We start from the raw sequence: 18,635 nt of genomic DNA on the forward strand, positions 1-18,635 counted from the left end.
GTCCTCCGCGGCCGCGCCCGGTCGCCTCGGTCGCCGCTGCCGCCGCCGGCGCCAACTCCGGTGCCCCTCGCCGGAGACGCCCAGATCCGGCCGCCCCGACCATCCTACTCCGGCGACGCCCCGCGCCCTCCGTCGAACCCGCACCGGCCGTCCTCGACCCGCGCGCTCGGATCCAGATCCACTCCGGTTGACTTTCTTCCTCCCCCGAATTTCGTCTAAGTTCTTATCTGTCATAAATTTTGTTGCATGTTCATCGCCCCACAACTTTGCACCCGTGGCTCCGTTTTGGGCGTATAGCGTACCGAATTGTTCGTCTCGAAGAGTACATCATTTCATCTCATTGCATCATTTTCATTTGAGCTCATCTTGATGCCCGAAATGCTGTTGGAAGAGTGCTTCATAATGTTAGTTTCAGATTCTTATCAGAACATGCACTTTTGTCATTTTTGCCATGCTTGATGTGTGCATCCTATGTACTTGATCCCTACATGTGTTTTGAACTATGCCATGTCTTCTTTACAGAGGTGCTTACCATGTATTTTTGTGATCAATGTGGTGACTAGCACAAGCATGCAAACTAGGCTTCGTGATATTGCTGATTTTAGTCCCTGTTCTGCTGATATTTTGATGTCATGTAAACATGATGCTACAGAGAGATCCATGCATATTTTGAGATACTTCAGTAAGGATGTTTTGAACATATGGTTATGCTCTATCCATCCATGGCCCTGGTTGCAATTATGGAGTAGTCTAGCATGTCATTTTCGTGCTCTACTTTTGCTTCAAAATGTTTCCTGGCAGATTGTTTACATGTTATTCAATTTTGCCAAGGTTGTTGTAGTTGATCCGTGTATGCTATGATGTTGTTCTTGCCATGTATAGCTTCTATGTCATGTCTTCTTGATGGATGTATGCTTAGTTTATCATGAAATACTCTGTAGTGAGTGCATCGAGCTCACGAAGGTGCCTCCGTAATTCTGTCAACGCCATGCTTTGTTTGCTGAATCTGTCAACGAAACTTGTTATGTTCACATGGGTGCCATCATATTTTCTGATCCTTTTTGGCTTATGGTCAGTAAGGGACTTTTGATCTATGCTTTGAGTAGATTCATGCCATGTCTTGTTTTGCTATTATAAGTTCTTGTAGCATGTTGATAACTTGCTCTGAACATTGCTTCGTGATGCTGTTTATGCCATGTCCAACCTGATATTTTTTCCACTTTCACCATGCTTGTTTGAACCTGTTATGATGTGATTTAGCCGTAGCTCAGTGTTCCTCTTTTGTTAAGCATCTCCTGTCGATCACTGCCATATGTTTTGTTTTTATGTTGGGGTGCTGTAGCATAGTTTCTTGTTGCATGCTAAGTAGCATCGTGCTGTTAATCGCAGATTTGTGTCATTCTTGTCTTGCTTGCCATTTGCAAACCGTGCATCCGTTTCCGGTGATCCTTATATCGATTTCAACCGAAATCATCTCATCTTTCCAGCGGCATACTTGGTTTGCCAAGTTGATGCCTTGTTCATCCTTTTTCCTCCCAAAGCACGCATACGCATTGCATATCACATCTTGCATATCATGACATGTATTGCATCATGTTGCTTGAGCATTGCACCGTGATTTATTGTGTTCCATTGCTTGTGTTCTTGCTTTGGGTAGAGCCGGGAGACAAGTACGTGCACGAGGAACCTGTTGAGTACGCTAACGAGGATCAAGCCTTCGACAACTCTGAGAACCTTGCAGGCAAGATGACCATACCTTCGATATCACTTCTATCTTTGCTTTGCTAGTACTCGCTCTATCGCTATGTTAGCTCTACCTGCCACTGTTTATCATGCCTCCCTATTGCCATGTCAAACCTCTAACCATCCTGTCCTAGCAAACCGTTGTTTGGCTATGTCACCGCTTTTGCTCAGCCCCTCTTATAGCGTTACTAGTTGCAGGTGAAGATGAAGTTTGTTCCTAGTCGGAACATGGATTTTGGGATATCATAATATCTCTTGTCTAATTAATGCACCTTATATATTTGGTAAAGGGTGGAAGGCTCGGCCTTATGCCTGGTGACTTGTTCCACTCTTGCCGCCCTAGTTTTCGTCATACCGGTGTTATGTTCCTTGATTTTGCGTTCCTTACACGGTTGGGTGATTTATGGGACCCCCTTGACAGTTCGCTTTGAATAAAACTCCTCCAGCAAGGCCCAAACTTGGTTTTACCATTTGCCACCTAAGCCCTTTTCCCTTGGGTTTTCGCGAGCCCGAGGGTCATCTTTATTTACCCCCCCCCCCCTCGGGCCAGTGCTCCTTCGAGTGTTGGTCCAACCTGAGCGATGTCCGGCGCCCCTTGGGCAACCAGGGTCTATGCCAACCCGACGTCTGGCTCATCTGGTGTGCCCTGAGAACGAGATATGTGCAGCTCCTATCGGGATTTGTCGGCACTTCGGGCGGCTTTGCTGGTCTTGTTTTACCATTGTCGAAATGTTTTGCGAACCGGGATTCCGAGACTGATCGGGTCTTCCCGGGAGAAGGTATATCCTTCGTTGACCGTGAGAGCTTGTGATGGGCTAAGTTAGGATACCCCTGCAGGGTATATTATCTTTCGAAAGCCGTGCCCGCGGTTATGAGGCAGATGGGAATTTGTTAATGTCCGGTTGTAGATAACTTGACACTTGACTTCATTAAAATGCATCAACCGTGTGTGTAGCCGTGATGGTCTCTTCTCGGCGGAGTCCGGGAAGTGAACACGGTTTGAGTTATGCTTGACGTAAGTAGTTTCAGGATCACTTCTTGATCGCTTCTAGCTTCTCGACCGTTGCGTTGCTTCTCTTCTCGCTCTCACTTGCGTATGTTAGCCACCATATATGCTTAGTGCTTACCGCAGCTCCACCATATTACCTCTTGTCCTACCTATGAGCTTAAATAGTCTTGATCTCGCGGGTGTGAGATTGCTGAGTCCCCGTGGCTCACAGATTCTACCAAAACAGATGCAGGTGCCGAGGATACCAGCGCAGATGGCGCAACTGAGCTGAAGTGGGAATTTGATGAGGCCCTTGGTCGTTACTATGTTTCGTTTCCAGATGATCAGTAGAGGAGCCCAGTCGGGACGATCGGGGATCTAGCATTTGGGGTTGTCTTCTTTTCATTTGAATTTGACCGTAGCCGGTCTATGAGTGTATTTGAATGATGTATGATCTTAATTATGTATTGTGTGAAGTGGCGATTGTAAGACGACTCTCTTTATCTCATTCTTGTTCATTACATGGGATTGTGTGAAGATGACCCTTCTTGCGACTAAACCACCATGCGGTTATGCCTCTAAGTCGTGCTTCGACACATGGGAGATATAGCCGCATCGTGGGTGTTACACCAGGCATGGCACGAGGCCCTGGCCTGGCTGCGCATTCCAGCCCCAATCCCCAACCGCGAGCCCTCGCTCATGGACTGGTGGAAGCATGCCAGGTAGAACACACCGTCGAGCCTTCACAAAGCCCTGAAATACGTCGCTCTGCTCGTGCCTTGGATGGTTTGGAAACACAGGAACAGTTGCGTCTTCGACAGCGCAACAGCATCCATGAACACGCTACTCGACAGGATCAAGGACGAGGCCTGCTCTTGGGCGGCTGCTGGGGCACCCGGCCTCCGGCTTGTACTGCCACAAACCTGGGACGTACACTAATCTCGCTGTAACCTGCGCGTCCTCGGACATTTGTAACTGAACTTCTATCTTTTCAATGCAAAGAAACGCAAAGCTTTTGCGTTTTCTCAAAAAAAAATGTAATTCCTTCGGTTCATGAGAAAAGTGACATTTTGGACAATTTTCAAAATATAATTCTGAGCACTAGTTTCTTCTGTAGCATATTATAGCACCTAGTAAAATTATACTACTCCCTCCGTCCCATAATGTAAGACGTTTTTTGGCACTACGCTAGTGCCGAAAAACGTCTTACATTATGGGACGGAGGGAGTAGTATTTTAAAATTATTTTTTGAAACAAATCGATACATTTGATTCTCAAGTTCCCAACCTAATTACTGAAACAATATAAGCGATCAAAGAGGTATGTCCAAAATATCACTTCTCTTTGAACTGGAGTGAATGAGGAATACAAAGGGCGGAAAATGAAAGGTATGTCAAAGCGTGAGGAAATATGGAGAGCATTTTTTGGGCGGAGAGGCTCACCATACGGACATGGCTCAACATAGCAATGAGCTGTCACTACTTACTGAAGTGATGTCTCTTGGATTTGCCGTCGTCATGGTGGCAAAGTACTTATTCTTACTACATATGCAGCACATAATATCAGCTTTTGAATGTTCCACGCCATGGCGGTTCTGTGCCTAAACATAGGTGATTCGTCCTATTAGAGAAATACTCTTTTAGACTATACAAAGACTACTTTCCAGATGCTCCTACCAACAAGCCAACTATATTTCAGTGCAGGTTTGTCATTGATCCATCTATTTCTGTTCTCCTTTTTTTTGTTAATACTCTTGGCTAGACCTCGTTCTTATTTTTCGCATAGGTTTAGAATGACTTCTCTATTTTTTTTTGGCACAGTGCACATTGTATAAAATCATGACAACTATTTTGTACAGAAAAGAGATAGAGCTGGACATCTTGGGCTATATTCTACGGAGAAGATTACCATAGCATTATGGAATGCTAATGTATGACGTAGCAAATAATGCTATAGATAATTATGTTTGGATTGAAGAAAGTGTTGCTATAAAGTCTTAAGATTTGTGAAAAACTATTGTTGAAGTCTCTAGGGATGAGTATTTGAGATCTTCAAAGGAGAATTTTACTGCTGGATGACTAGCAATAGGAAAAAAAAAGGTGTTTTCCCAGAATGCTAAGTAGCATAAATTGCATGCATTCGAAGTGTAAAGTTGTCCAGCAGCATGGCAAAATTTCTCTTTACTCTCCAGTTGCAAAACATCATTTTTCATTTCAACATCTCAAATACTCACCTCCAAAGACTTCTGCAATAGCTTTCTCAAACATTTTAAGGCACTCTATAACAGTACTTACTCAAATCCGAAATCATCCGCAGCATCGGGTGCTACTCCAGTAGTTCGTATTTTAAATGTTGGGGTAATCTTCTGTAAAAAAAGATAGCCCAAGATGTCCAGAGCCATCAGTTCTCTACACGAAGGTGTCATCATTGCCTTCTACAGCATACACTATGTCAAAAGTTAGAGAACAAGTCATTCTAAACCTGGACGAAAAATAAACATGAGCCATAGACAAGAAATTAAACAAAAAAAAGCAAACACAAACATATCGACTACCAACAAACCTGTTGCTATGAATCACTTAGCGTATACTAATGGATCTTGGCATAGTGTGTGTTCAAACGATAATATTGATTGTGTGCTTGGTTTGATGTAAGAATAAGTTCATTGCCATCATCAGACAACGAAGAATCCAAGAGACATTGCATGAGTAAGCTACGACCACTAGTTGTGATGTGGTAGAGGAACAACCATAAAAAGGCAAATAGCTTTGCATGTATAGCCTAATATAACCATTACAAATGCATCCGTCCAAAAATAGCCGTTACAAATATAGCCATTGAAATTACAGCGGTTACGCATATGGCCATTAAAAGAATATTGCTATTTATATCATGTCGATAAATTATAATTCCTCCGGCAGAGGCGGAGCCAGCATGTAGGTGTTGGGTTCAACTGAACCCAACGATTTTCTCACGCACGTATATGTAGACACGTAGTCACTTTGATGAACCCAGTACGAATGCACGGTTGAACCCATCGAAGCTAGAACGCACGAGCGAGAAGCCTCTTGGCCCATTAATGTTTCCTTACTTGAATAGCCCAACCAAAGTTCAATATTTCTCAAAAACAAAAGAAGCCCGTGAGTAAATGTGATCCATCAATGCCACCCACGAAGCAGGCTGGATCGCCGATAGATCGATTCCATGTCATGTACGCAACATACTTATCTAAAAAAATTACACAACACACCGCACACAGCCCGACTCGACAACTTCCTAGGTTTCTCTTGTTAGCCCATGGCGACCCCGGTCACCAACTCCTAGCGGCAAGCCAAGAAGCCGTCGACAGCGGCCGGCAATTGAAGTACACCAGATTGAAGGTAATGAGATCGATCACATCATTCCGCTTGTGCATGCCTTGTAACCTAGTAAGTGCAAAAAATTAACCTTTGCCCTAATTTTCTAACTGCTTTTCCTTTAAACTTTGATTGATCTAGGATTCCAGGCTATGGAATGATATTTGTCAAATAGAAATTGATCATCGGATTCATACAATGATGTAGGCACTTTAAGCCCACATACCAGATGTAGGTGCGTCAAATATTGTTCATGGCTTGCTGCAAATAATCTTCCAAAGCCTTCTATTCAGAGAAATTAATTTATATGATCTCCCAGAGCCTTTTATGCAGAGAGTAATTAAATTTTAGGATGATGAAATATCGAAGGGGGCCACTATGAAATCTTTGTGAATTTACATATTTCTTTCGCTAGATGGCAGTTTACTTTAAACTTGTCAAACTAATGTGTTTGTTCAATCTTTTCCGGAGAATGAAAAGTTGACCCTGAAGCTACGAGGTTATTTTGGTTAGACAAGCGGTTTTATACAACTGGTACGTCTTGCACTTTTAAGCTTTTTAGTGTAATTACCATGTGTGATAATTGGTGTCATATTTCTATTTGTTAGGATATCTTAAGTATTGTATTCTTGTTGTTCGATGGTGTGGAAATGTACTTTACACTTAATTAACTCGTACCCAAACCGCACAATGAACTAACGAGTGAACCCATTGGCCAAATTTTCTGGCTCCGCCCGTCCTCCCGTTCAAGGAAAGGTGACATTTTGGACAGTGACATGACTATCAAAATATAATTCTGAGCACTATTTTCTACTTGAAAAAAGTCCATTTGACTACCCTGAATAAAGTGGGTGGTTCACTTTACCCCCTGATCTATTTTTCGGCTTCTTTTACCCCCCAAACAAACTCAAACCGGACAAAACACCCCTCTGGCTTGTTTTTCTCCACCCGCTGCTGATGCGGCACTAGTCAACGGCGGTTTTGACCTGGGTGGGGCCCCCTTGTCAGGTTTCCCTCCCTCTCTCTCTCTCTCTCTCCGGGTACACCCGCCGGCGAGCCTCCTCCTCGGCTCCCGCCCCTTCTTCTTCCCCGCACTGCTGCTACCGCTGTGGGAGCACTTCTCCAGGCTGCAGCAGCCCGCTCCCCGTCCTCCTTCACGTCCTCCTCCTCCTCCTCGTCATGCTGCTACTATGTACCATGACCACGACGACTCTCTCTCCTTGCTCTAGATGCCATGGCCGGCGCTCCGTTCTGCAGATCGGCGCTGCTGAGAACCACCGTGGCCACCTGAGACTACCGTCACCGTCGGCCTCCAGCGCCCTCGACTTGGATCCCGCCGCCCTGCCACAGACCCGCGTCCGTCGTCGCCGTTCGTCACCCAGCACCCGTCCCGGTCGGGCGCCGGCTTCGGATCGGCGAGGACCATGCTGTTGGAACCGGTCTTTCAGGTAGTAGTGCATGCACTAACGTGCGTGCTGTTGCTGCGCCAACAGCCCACGATCTGCATGCTAGCTTCTAGGAGTGGTTAGCCTGTGCATAGCTGTGTTAATTAGTCGCGTGCGTGTGTTATCTGTGTATAAGTGTACACCCAGAGGATAATACAATTGTGAGTTCTTCCTCACTTTTCTTTCCTTCACATGCAGTCGCCGCCGTGCAAGCTCCTCTGCCTCGCCGCCAGCGCCGAGGCCGACGGTGGCATCGCTGGTGGGGTTGCTGGATGGCGGGGAGGTGTTGTAGGAGGCCCGGAGGTGGCCGGCGGCGAGCTCCTTGTTGGAGCAGAAGCGATGAGGCGACCGACAACGGAGCAGCGCTAGGAGTGAGAGGTCGCCGGCGTGGAGGGCTTCAGCGGCGACACAACGACGCGGTGGTGCTTAGACGCAGCCGTGCATAGAGGAGGTCGGGGGCTCGGGGCTGTTGTGACCTGGAGAGAGAGAGAGAGAAACCTGACAAGGGGGCCCACCCGGGTCAAAACCACCATTGACTAGTGCCACATCAGCAGCGGGTGGAGAAAAACCAGCCAGGGGGTGTTTTGTCCGGTTTGGGTTTGTTTGGGGGGTAAAAGAAGCCGAAATAAAGATCAGGGGGTAAAGTGAACCACCCACTTTATTCAGGGTAGTAAAATGGACTTTTTTCTTTCTACTTTAGCATATGTATAACACCCAATAAAATTATAGTATCTTAAAAATAGTCTTCGACACAAATCTGTACATCTGATTCTCAAGTTTCCAACCTAAATACTGAAACAATATCAGCGATCAAATAGGTATGTCCAAAACATCACTTTTTTGTAAACTGGAGTGAGAAAGAGTGTGGAATACAAAGGACGGAAAATGGAGGGTATGTCAGAGCGTGAACTATGAAGAGGATTTTTTTTTCCGGAGAGGCTCACCATACGGAGATATGGAGATTGGTATATAGACGTTTGGTTGGAGATGCTCTGAGGAGTAGGTGTAGGAAACATGCCATGCATTTTTTTATGTTCAATGACTGAAAAATGTTGGACTCTTTTTCATGCATACCTGGCCATAATCGTCTGGAGTCTAGAGTGGTGGGGTCTATCTTTGAGTGTAACAATTACACCCGAATTGACTTCCAGGTCTATGACCTAGCAACACATTTGAATCTATCTACCATGTACCGCAACTCCTCTTACATGTTTTTGTTGACAATGATACCACTATTTAGTGGATGTTCTATTTTGTGAATACAGCTTTCGTTGTTAAAGTGGGAGCGCATTATCATAATATGACTGTAATCATATTTATTTGGTGACTAGCAAGATGCCCATGCATTGCATGGAACATCAAGATGCATTTGTATGAGTAGTTTATCTTGTGGGAGAAAAGGATGAACGAGGGAATGCCTTATTTGCAAATGTGGAGAGGGGTGTGGGTATCTTTTTGCAAAATTGCCATAGCTTCCTTCCAATCCGTCAGATATAGATTGGACGGCCTATATTGCAGGATGGCAGGCACGCCATCATCACCGACTATGCTTTTTATTAGAGTAGAGAAAAGAAACAGGGATTTGATTTGTACATTCACATCTAAAGACAAATTCTCCCCAGGGTAAAAGATGTTACTGATATGTACCGAAACCTAAACTAAAGCCCTGCAAGACCTACACATAGGGCAAACTATCTCCATACTGACCCCAAAAAGTTTGACTACTTAAGGCTACACAAAGCGAAAGTAAAGTAATTCTCACACAAACAAAAGAAAGTAAAGTATATTGCAAAGATATATCCATGAGCTAGGCATAATATTGGACTACCTGCGTCTTGCACCTCCTCCCTTGGGGTCAATGGAATTCCCCTGGTCTTTGCCATTCCCTTAGCCTACAAAGAAACACACCAGGATTCAAGAGGAACGGAAAACCATATTCTGAAGCATGCGCAAAATCCAGCAGAAAGAGATGATTCCGCGACTTACCAAGGCTCGAAACATGCACCGGCCATCGCCGGTGACTCTCTGGACCCCGTAGTGCTCCACCTTGTTCAACGCCGCCGACCACCCGCCCCTCCTGGACCGGGAACCAGTTCTTGTAACTCAACTCCGCTGGCACTTTAATCGAGTGGGGTAAAAAACTAAAAATGGAGACGGAGAAGGAGCGCACGTACAGCGAGGAGCCAATCCTGGCGAAGCAGTGGAGGCGGGGCCAAACCGGCAGCGCGGGAGCAAGCACGGGGTCCTCGAGGAGCTCGAACCTGGCCGTGCCCTCCCCGAGCCGCGCAAGAAGCGTGGCTGCGATAACAACGGCCACCGAATCAGATATGCGCGTGGGGACTGGGTACTGGGGAGTAGAGTGTGCACCACCTACCATTGGATGGCCGCACTGGAGGCGCCATTGGCTGCAATCTGGAAGACCGGAAGCGGCACCGGAGCGGAGGAGAGCCGAATGTAGGAGAAAGGGATAAGGAAGCCGGCTTACGGCCCAGCCCAGCCTCCAACAGGAAGGATGTGGCCGGCCGGGGCAAGAAGCCAGCTGACGGCCCAGCCCAGCCTCCAACATGGGCTTTGGGCTTTTAGCTTGGACATAGAACTGTTCAAGCCCTTCTAAAAAAAAAGGCTGGTCAACGTCACATCCCCTCGCGTGAACATTTTTCCCGCTCGCTAGGGTTTTCCTCCTCTCGGCAGCGACTTTCGCCGCTCGTTGAAATCTCTTCTCCCCTACCTCAATATGTCGTGACCCCTCCGCCGCGGATCGTCAGGGTGATCGTGCATCGCTGCCAGGTCCTGGGACGGGTTCTTTTGGCGATTGGTGGATTAGGGTTAGTTCACAGACCGTTGGAGAGTTTCATTGGGCGAGGGAACAAGAGTATGGCAACCGAGACTTCTGGTTCTGGTGATCCGGAGGACTTGGAGGCATTGATGAAAGAACTAGGGCTCTCGGAGGAGGACCTTGATGATGTGGAGGTGGATCAGCAATCTCTGCCACCGGAGGCTACGCGTTGGATGGGAATCGCAAGGGTTAACATTGAGAGACCTTACAGTCAGTACTGGTTCTACAAGAACATGCACGCCGCATGGGATCTCGCACAGAAGGTCAACATCCGCCCTCTGGAGGACAATCTGTATACTCTATAGTTCTCGTGCTTGGGGGACTGGGAGCGTGTAATGGAGGAGGGGCCCTGGGCTTTTCGCGGTGATGCGGCAATTCTTGCACCGTATGATGGATTCACTAAGCCATCGACGATCAAGCTGGACTTGCTAGAAATTTGGGCGTAGATTCACGATTTCCCACATGGATATGCATCGCAGATTCCGTCCCTTGCAGCTAAGATTGGGGAGCTAGTCTATGCTGAACCGGCATCGCACGACTTCGAAGGCAACTTTTATAGGGTCCGGGTGAAGATAGATGTTAACAAGCCATTGAAGAACGATGTCTCTCTTAAGGTGGGAGAAAGAATGATGATTTTTTGCATCAGATACGGACGCCTCCCGAACTGGTGTGCCGTCTGCGGGTGGCTGGGTCATATGTATAAGGAACACGGTGATGGGGTTCATCCTCCGTCAGCTCTGGTTTTCAAGAACCTGAAGGCGGATTGGTTCAGAGGTGCAGGCCCAGGCCTAGGCGCATCTAGAAACAAAAATAAAGATGTGTCGTCTGGCAATAGAAGGCAGCAGGATCGTTCAAGGGAGGACATGGACGAACAAATGATGGATGCTGGAAACAACAGGAAGCGCCCCCAAACCTATGATCCAGTGAATGTAGCATTGACTGTAGGGACGACCAAATCAGTGGGCTCTAATGATGGTGCGCTGCTGGCTCTTCCACTGTCGCCTATCCCGCAAAGCCCACCACCAAAGCAAGATCCAAAACGTCCAAAAAGAGGGACTAGTGGGGAGAAGAGCAGTTAGGACAAGAATGTTATCAAGAAGGCGGGAAAGACAATTGAAGCAACATCGGCGGGCTCCCAGGGGGAGTACTGCCGGGCGCAATGAGTATCCTAAGTTGGAACTGTCGTGGTGTGGGCAAAGCTGTGACGGTTCGGGAGCTTCGCAATTTAGCGAGGAAGTTTGCCCCTACCCTACTGTGTATTGTTGAAACACAGTTGGATAGAGTGAGGGTAGAGAATTTAGCTAGTACTCTTGGTTTTGATAATGCTTTTGCTGTTAGTAGTCAGGACCGCAGCGGTGGCCTGGGGATTTTTTGGAATAATCCAATAAAGGTTGAGATTTTAGGGTATTCTATGTATCATATTGATTACTCTATAGCTGACCCTGGTTTTGCTCCATGGAGGGCCTCATGTTTCTATGGCAAAGTACGCACCCATTTAAGAAACCCGACGTGGGACACAATGAAGGGGATAGCAAGTTTGAGCAATCTTCCTTGGGTTTGCATCGGCGATTTCAACGAAGTCCTACGTCTGGATGAACAAGAAGGGATTGGAGAGAGAAGCAATGCTCAGATCCAAGGCTTTCGGGACGCGGTTGATATTTGCATGTTGATGGACTTGGGGTATGAAGGCAATTTCTGGACTTTTGAGAAAAAAGTTACAGGGGGCAGTTACACCAGAGTAAGATTGGTCCGGGCTCTCGCATCTGCGGAGTGGAACAACCTGTTCCTGGAGGCACACCTGAAGCATCTGATAGCTGCCACTTCGGACCATTGCCCGATCCTTTTGAAGCTCCATGATGAACAAGTTTGCCCTCCAGCGAAACCACCCTTTCGATATGAGGTAATGTGGGAGTCTCACGAAACTTGGCGGGACACGATCTCGCAGACTTGGAGTCAGAACCAGCTGGCAGGGACGATGGAAGGCCTCCGGGACAAATTGCATGCAATCACTGGTAACTTGGGGAGATGGAACAAGGAGACTTTTGGGTTGGTCCGGAAAGAGATTAAAACGCTCACAACAGAGCTTGAGCGACTCCGGAGTGAACCAACCAGGGTTGCCCGACACATGCGGAAACTAAGATCAATGAGAAATTAGTTGAATGGTATCACCGGGAGGAGTTAATGTGGAGGCAGTGCTCAAGAATTGAGTGGTTATCAGCAGGTGACAAGAACACGCGATTCTTCCACCTCAGAGCGAGCATGAGGAGGAAAAAGAATATGATTAAAGCCTTGGCAAATTCATTGGGAGCTATGGTAGATAATCCAATGAAACTGAAAGTTTTGGTAGCAGACTTTTACAAGAACTTGTACACTTCAGAAGGGGTCAGCGACATTGATCGGGTCCTCCAGCATGTGCCGACCAAGGTAACCCAAAGAATGAATGAATCTCTTCTAGCGCCATACACCAAGGAAGAAGTCAAGGCGACACTTTTTAGATGTTCCCTACCAAGTCCCCGGGTCCAGATGGGTTCCCTGCACATTTCTCAGAGGCACTGGGACTTATGTGGCGACGAGGTCACCAATGGTGTTCTTAGGATTGTCCGAGGAGACGAAAGTGTAGAAAGTGTGAATGACACGGTCCTCGTTTTAATCCCAAAGGTGATGAACCCAACCCTCCTAACCCAGTTCCGCCCTATTAGTTTATGTAATGTGATATACAAAATTGCATCAAAGGTGGTTGCAAACATGTTGAAAGGCATTCTCCCGGACATCATATCAGAGGAGCAGTCAGCGTTTATTCCCGGTAGATTGATAATGGATAATATCATATGTGCCTATGAGTGCCTACACTTTATGAAGCGAAGCAGGGCAAAATCAAACAACTTTTGTTCTCTTAAGCTAGATATGATGAAGGCATACGACAGGCTTGAATGGCCTTATCTTCAGGCTATCATGATCAAACTTGGCTTCAACCAGCAATGGGTAAACATTTTTATGAGCATGATTAGCTCGGTTTCTTTCTCAGTACAGTTCAATGGTGAGAAGTTAGAGAGTTTCATACCATCGCGGGGTATTCGACAGGGAGATCCGATCTCCCCTTACCTCTTCTTGATTGCAGTAGAGGGCCTTTCGTGCCTCTTAAAAACCAGTTCTCAGTCGTTAGCACTCGATGGGATCAAGGTGGCGCCCACAGCCCCGGTAGTGAACCATCTCCTGTTCGCGGATGATAGCCTGTTGCTTTTCAAGTCAAGTGTGGAGGGGGCGGTGGAAGTATCAAACCTGTTGGAAACCTACTCAATGCTTCAGGACAGCGAGTAAACCACTAAAATTCTTCCGTATTTTTCAGCAAGGGCTGCCCACAAGCGTTGAGAGACAACACAAAAAACACCCTCAATGTCCAGAATGAGTCTTTGAATGAAAGGTACCTAGGGATTCCAACAGATGTGGGACAATCAAAGATGTGCACCTTCAGGTATCTCAGAGACAGGGTGTGGGAAAAGGTGAAAGGATGGATGGAGAAGCTATTCACTACAAAAAAATACACTTCTGTGATGATACGTGTTTGTCATAGTAGGTCGCGTTTTCTGTCATGCATGTACATCCATGACGATTTTACGACAGAATCAAGATAGTCATACCTGTGTTGTCGTAGAAGTGTTCCATGACATTACCAAAATTATCATCACGGAAGTGTCCACTTCCATGACAATAAATCATGCGTCACAGAAGTGCTTTCGTCAAGGGTGACCGACACATGGCATCCACCGTAACGGAACATCGTTAAGCTATCGGGTCCGGTTTTGGATCCGATAATCCATTAACAGCCCCGACCAATGGGGATTTTCCACGTGTAAAATCATCATTGGCTGGAGGAAACACGTGTCGGATCACCGTTGGGACAGATGTCATCCACTCATTGGAACGAAGGTGCCTACGATACGTCGACACGTGGCGCGGCCCAACAGAGGCCCATTCCTATGAAAAGACCGGCCCGTTTGACTTGGTCAAAAGGTGGCGGGCCGGCCCATAGAAAGCCTGTTAATGACATGTTCACATATAGCCCATTTACAGCCCGCTAACACAGGGCCCGTTACGGCCTATCCGAATTAGGCCCAGTAGCGTCATCTGGGCCATCCAATATGATTGCAGCACGTTTTAACTTCCGGCCCATGTATGGCCCATGACATCTTTCGGCCCATATGAGGCCCTTTGTAACTCTTGGCCCATTAATGGCCCGTGGTGAAACTGGCCCATAATGAATAGTGTACCACTTTATACCCATTAACGGCCCATTATTCCATTGGGCCGTTTCTAGCCCATGTTATCTTTCGGCCTTCTCAGGGCCTATTTATTCTTGGGCTCATTTCCAGCATTTGGTTACTTACGGCCCGTTACTTCATTTTCTGCTTGTGGGCCAAATTCAGCCCGTTGTTACAGTCAGCCCGTTTGTGGTCCGTTAATACGTTGGGCCGTTTTCATAGCATCATCAAATACGACCTATTAACGACGGCCCGTTATGGTCGGCCCATGAACGGATGATTCCAACTCTAGCCCGTTTACGGCTATAATGCGGTCTGTCATTGGCCCATGTTTGGCCAATCGATCATACGGCCCATATAAGGCCCATTGATGATATGACCCGTAGAAGGCCCATTGTGTCTACGACCCGTAGAAGGCCCATTGTTTCTATGGCTCGTAGAAGGCCCATTGTTTCTATGGCCGATAGGAGGCCCAGCATCACTACAGTAAATATGTAGCCCATGGTTATTGTGGCCTAGTTTTAGAAAATAGGTTATTGCGGCCACTAGCAAACAAAAAAAGAACTACACTGACTACAAGCAAACAAATAAACAAGACAAAAAGGAAATAAATAAGCAAGCAACTTATGCTAGGCTATAACGGCTATTACACATATTACATCCACTGGGCATCAAAGTTCGTCACCAGTGCAAATATAGGGAACAAAGCAGCATATAAACGCTGCAGCAAAACAAGTCCAGAACTGAAACCACTTCAGAAGAGCTCAAGAATCAATATCCTGGGTACCCATAATGCTGGCAAGATGCTTAGCAAGCTTATTAACTTTCTTTTGTTTGGTGCTTAAATCCTCCAGCGCTTGTTGTTGCACAAGAAAGTACGCATCCGATTTCTGCAGGAACTTCCTCAGTCCTTCAGCTTCTTGCCACAACACAGCTGACTGATGCCTTTCAGCTTGTAGCAGAGACTGAAGAAGCTGAAGTGATTTAGGCAGCGAGTTCGAAGAGCTTGTGCCAGCGGTACTGGCTAGTAACTCGAACACTACATCAACGCAGGACTGCGGGGTTTTCTCACTGTCTACGAGATCGTTTTTATCACCTTTCTTAGAGACTAACAGGGTTGTCTCACTATCTTGAACCTTATTTGCATTACTTTCTCTACCATTGCATAGTGGGGTGCTCTTCTCCAATATTTTGTTTGCATACTACAAGAGAAACAAGCAGACACATCACAGGTTTAGCATGTAGTATACGAAACTCATTTTGGTAAACCGGTTCAGTAGTAAGGTGGACAGGATAACAACATGAAACAAACATATATCTATGTACTATGGTCACTGTATTATCCATATCATTCTAGTTTATGTTGCCTAATCAAGATAGAGACACAGTTCAACTCATATATTTTTAAGACACAAAAACATAAACAGAATATAAGTGTGAGAAACTACACAACATTGGCAATACTTGTAATGTGCATCACATGAGAACATAACTGTTTATACAACTTAAACTAAAATCAACATAGAGCAAGAAGTTAGAACAACAATCCAGTTAAAGAAATAGGTTTAAAACATACCTGTTGCGCCATTGGAGTTTCAATTGGATCCTTCAAATTTGAAAGTAGTTGGTATGAGTAAATACAGTGATGCAACAGCAAAGGAGTATGGACCATAGCTACGGAATCTGACCTGAGAACAGTTGCTCTTTTGCTTTAAACATGGAGTTTGGGTTAGCTGTGGTGGTCTTCGTGCTTTGTGCACTGCAGTTGCTTTACAAACTACTCATGTGGGGGTACTCTGTGGTGGACATGGTGCTTTGTCAACTAGAAGTGGGTTACTATTTGCTTGGGTTGCGGTTAGATGGGCTGTAGCTGGTTCTCTACCCAACAGTGTGAGTGTGCAATCTGGAAGAGTCTCCATTATGTGTGGTGGGGCTAGTTTGTGGGCCAGTACAACCATGGTTCTATCTGCATCGACGGGTAGCACTAACTTTTGTGAAGAACGGGTTTTTGCTCCCTTAGATACTGCCATCACCCCCTCCAATTCAAATGGTTGATAAACAAAAAAAGAAATTGAACGTACAAACATTGCATGATAGACAAATGTGGTAATTCACATATATGTTGTCTAACCAAATAGGACAGCATGACACAATTTAACATATATGATGCCTAACTAAACAGGATAACATGGCACAGTTTCAAATATATGATGGATAACTTAACAGGATATAATGGCATAATTCAACATATGATGGGTATCTAAACAGGATGACATGACAAAACTATATGATGTCTTTCTAAAATAGGTTGGGATGAAATAATTCACATACATGTTGTCTAAGTATACATGATGGCATGATATAATTGACATAATTGATTCATATACTAAGCAGCTGGCACTCGCATGTATGATCTCTAAACTAAGCAGATGGAATTCAATATTGTGCATATGATGTCTAAACTAAGCAATGCAAGACACCATATGCATGATATGAGAAATATAAACATTGCAACTTAGAGCATACACCTCAGGTGGGATATAGGACTGGTCATCTGTCTCTGAATCCTCCTCTGAGGAGCTCCCTGTAACCATCGAGATATATGCTTCAACAGGTACCATTGCCTGCTCTGAAGACCTTGTTTTCACTCCAGATTTTTCCATAACCGGCTCAAATGGCTGATACACATGAAGAGTAGTTCAATATACATAGATTGTCGACAAATGGAGTACGTAATAAAAAAAGATGGCATGAGATAATTCACATATATGATGCCTGGCTACATGGCGGTGCATAATTCACATATATGATAACTGGCTAAAAAACATGGCATTGCATAATTCACATATCTAATATAGAAAGCAAACAGGAGGCATTCACACAAAAGCATGTCTAATCTAAGCAGATGGCATGGCAATGCAAGACACCATATGCATGATATGAGCAATATAACCCTGCCAAGTTAGAGCATGCACCTTGGGGGGGAATACGACTAGTCATCTGTCTCTGAATCCTCCTCTGAGGAGCTATCTGTAACCAACAAGAAATCTGCATCGATAGGTAGCACTGGCTGCTCAGAAGACCTTGTTTTCACTCCAGATTTTCCCATGACCGACTCAAATGGCTGATGCACAGGAAGAGTAGATGAATGTATAAACATTGTTGACAAATGGAATACATTATGAAAAAAATATGGCACGATACAATTCACATATACGATGATTGGCAAAATAGGATGGCATTGCATGATTCACGTATAGAAACCAAACAGGTGGCATTCACACAAAGCAAATCTAAACTAAGTTGATGACATATAAGATGTATAATGTAAGCAATGCGAGGCGCCATATGCATGATATGACCAACATCAGCATGCCAGGTTAGAGCAAACACCTAAGGTGGTAATCAGGAGTGGCCGGCTCCTTCTGAATCCCCATCTGAACAGTTATCTTCCTCTGGAATACAATCTGGAAATGCGGGAGGGGGGGCACTTCGCCCACCATGGAGCGGTGTCTGCATGACATTATATTCCCACACAACGGTCTTCTCTTTTTCTCTACATGTTCAGTACGATTGTGTACAATATCTAACATGCATAATAAAAAAATAGTTAGATTTTGTAAGGCCTAAGGGGTGCATGCAAAAATCAAGACTAATGGTAGCAAACGAGTGGATGGATCCAAAACTAATGATAGCAGGTAGATTATAGCTTCAGTTAAAAAATAGACAATGGATCATCTATTGTTTGTTGCCCACCCAACATGAACCACATAGAAGACCCCAGATGAACCAGATAGTAGACAGATACTATTCGTTGCTGCCTCGATATGAGACCCACGGGCATTTTAAAACTCAAGTTTGAATGATAAAGTAGCAGGTAATAATAACCGATGTATAATGTAAGCAAACACGAAAGACTGTGACCTCTATTCTGAACTGTGTAGTCCTCAGGTTCATCTGCTCAATCGATGATGGTAATGCAGTTCGCGTGGCTGCCGGCAACGGGGA

At 45.6% G+C, this 18,635-nt stretch overlaps 1 protein-coding gene across 1 annotated transcript in view; it reads right to left on the bottom strand.

The window, feature by feature from the left end:
* LOC123092650 (OVARIAN TUMOR DOMAIN-containing deubiquitinating enzyme 3) overlaps positions 1-10,069 on the bottom strand; it is a 14,814-nt gene extending 4,745 nt beyond the window's left edge. The window contains exons 1-4 of the mRNA XM_044514467.1: positions 9,907-10,069; positions 9,707-9,830; positions 9,519-9,609; positions 9,361-9,424 (exon numbers count right to left, since the gene is read on the bottom strand). Of these exons, the coding sequence (XP_044370402.1) occupies positions 9,361-9,424; positions 9,519-9,609; positions 9,707-9,830; positions 9,907-9,934 (307 nt within the window). The 5' untranslated portion in view covers positions 9,935-10,069. The remainder of the gene's footprint in view (positions 1-9,360; positions 9,425-9,518; positions 9,610-9,706; positions 9,831-9,906) is intronic.
* Positions 10,070-18,635: the final 8,566 nt, after the last annotated feature.

Source organism: Triticum aestivum, chromosome 4B (genome assembly GCF_018294505.1).
Source record: "Triticum aestivum cultivar Chinese Spring chromosome 4B, IWGSC CS RefSeq v2.1, whole genome shotgun sequence".
NCBI classification, from domain to species: Eukaryota; Viridiplantae; Streptophyta; class Magnoliopsida; order Poales; family Poaceae; genus Triticum; species Triticum aestivum.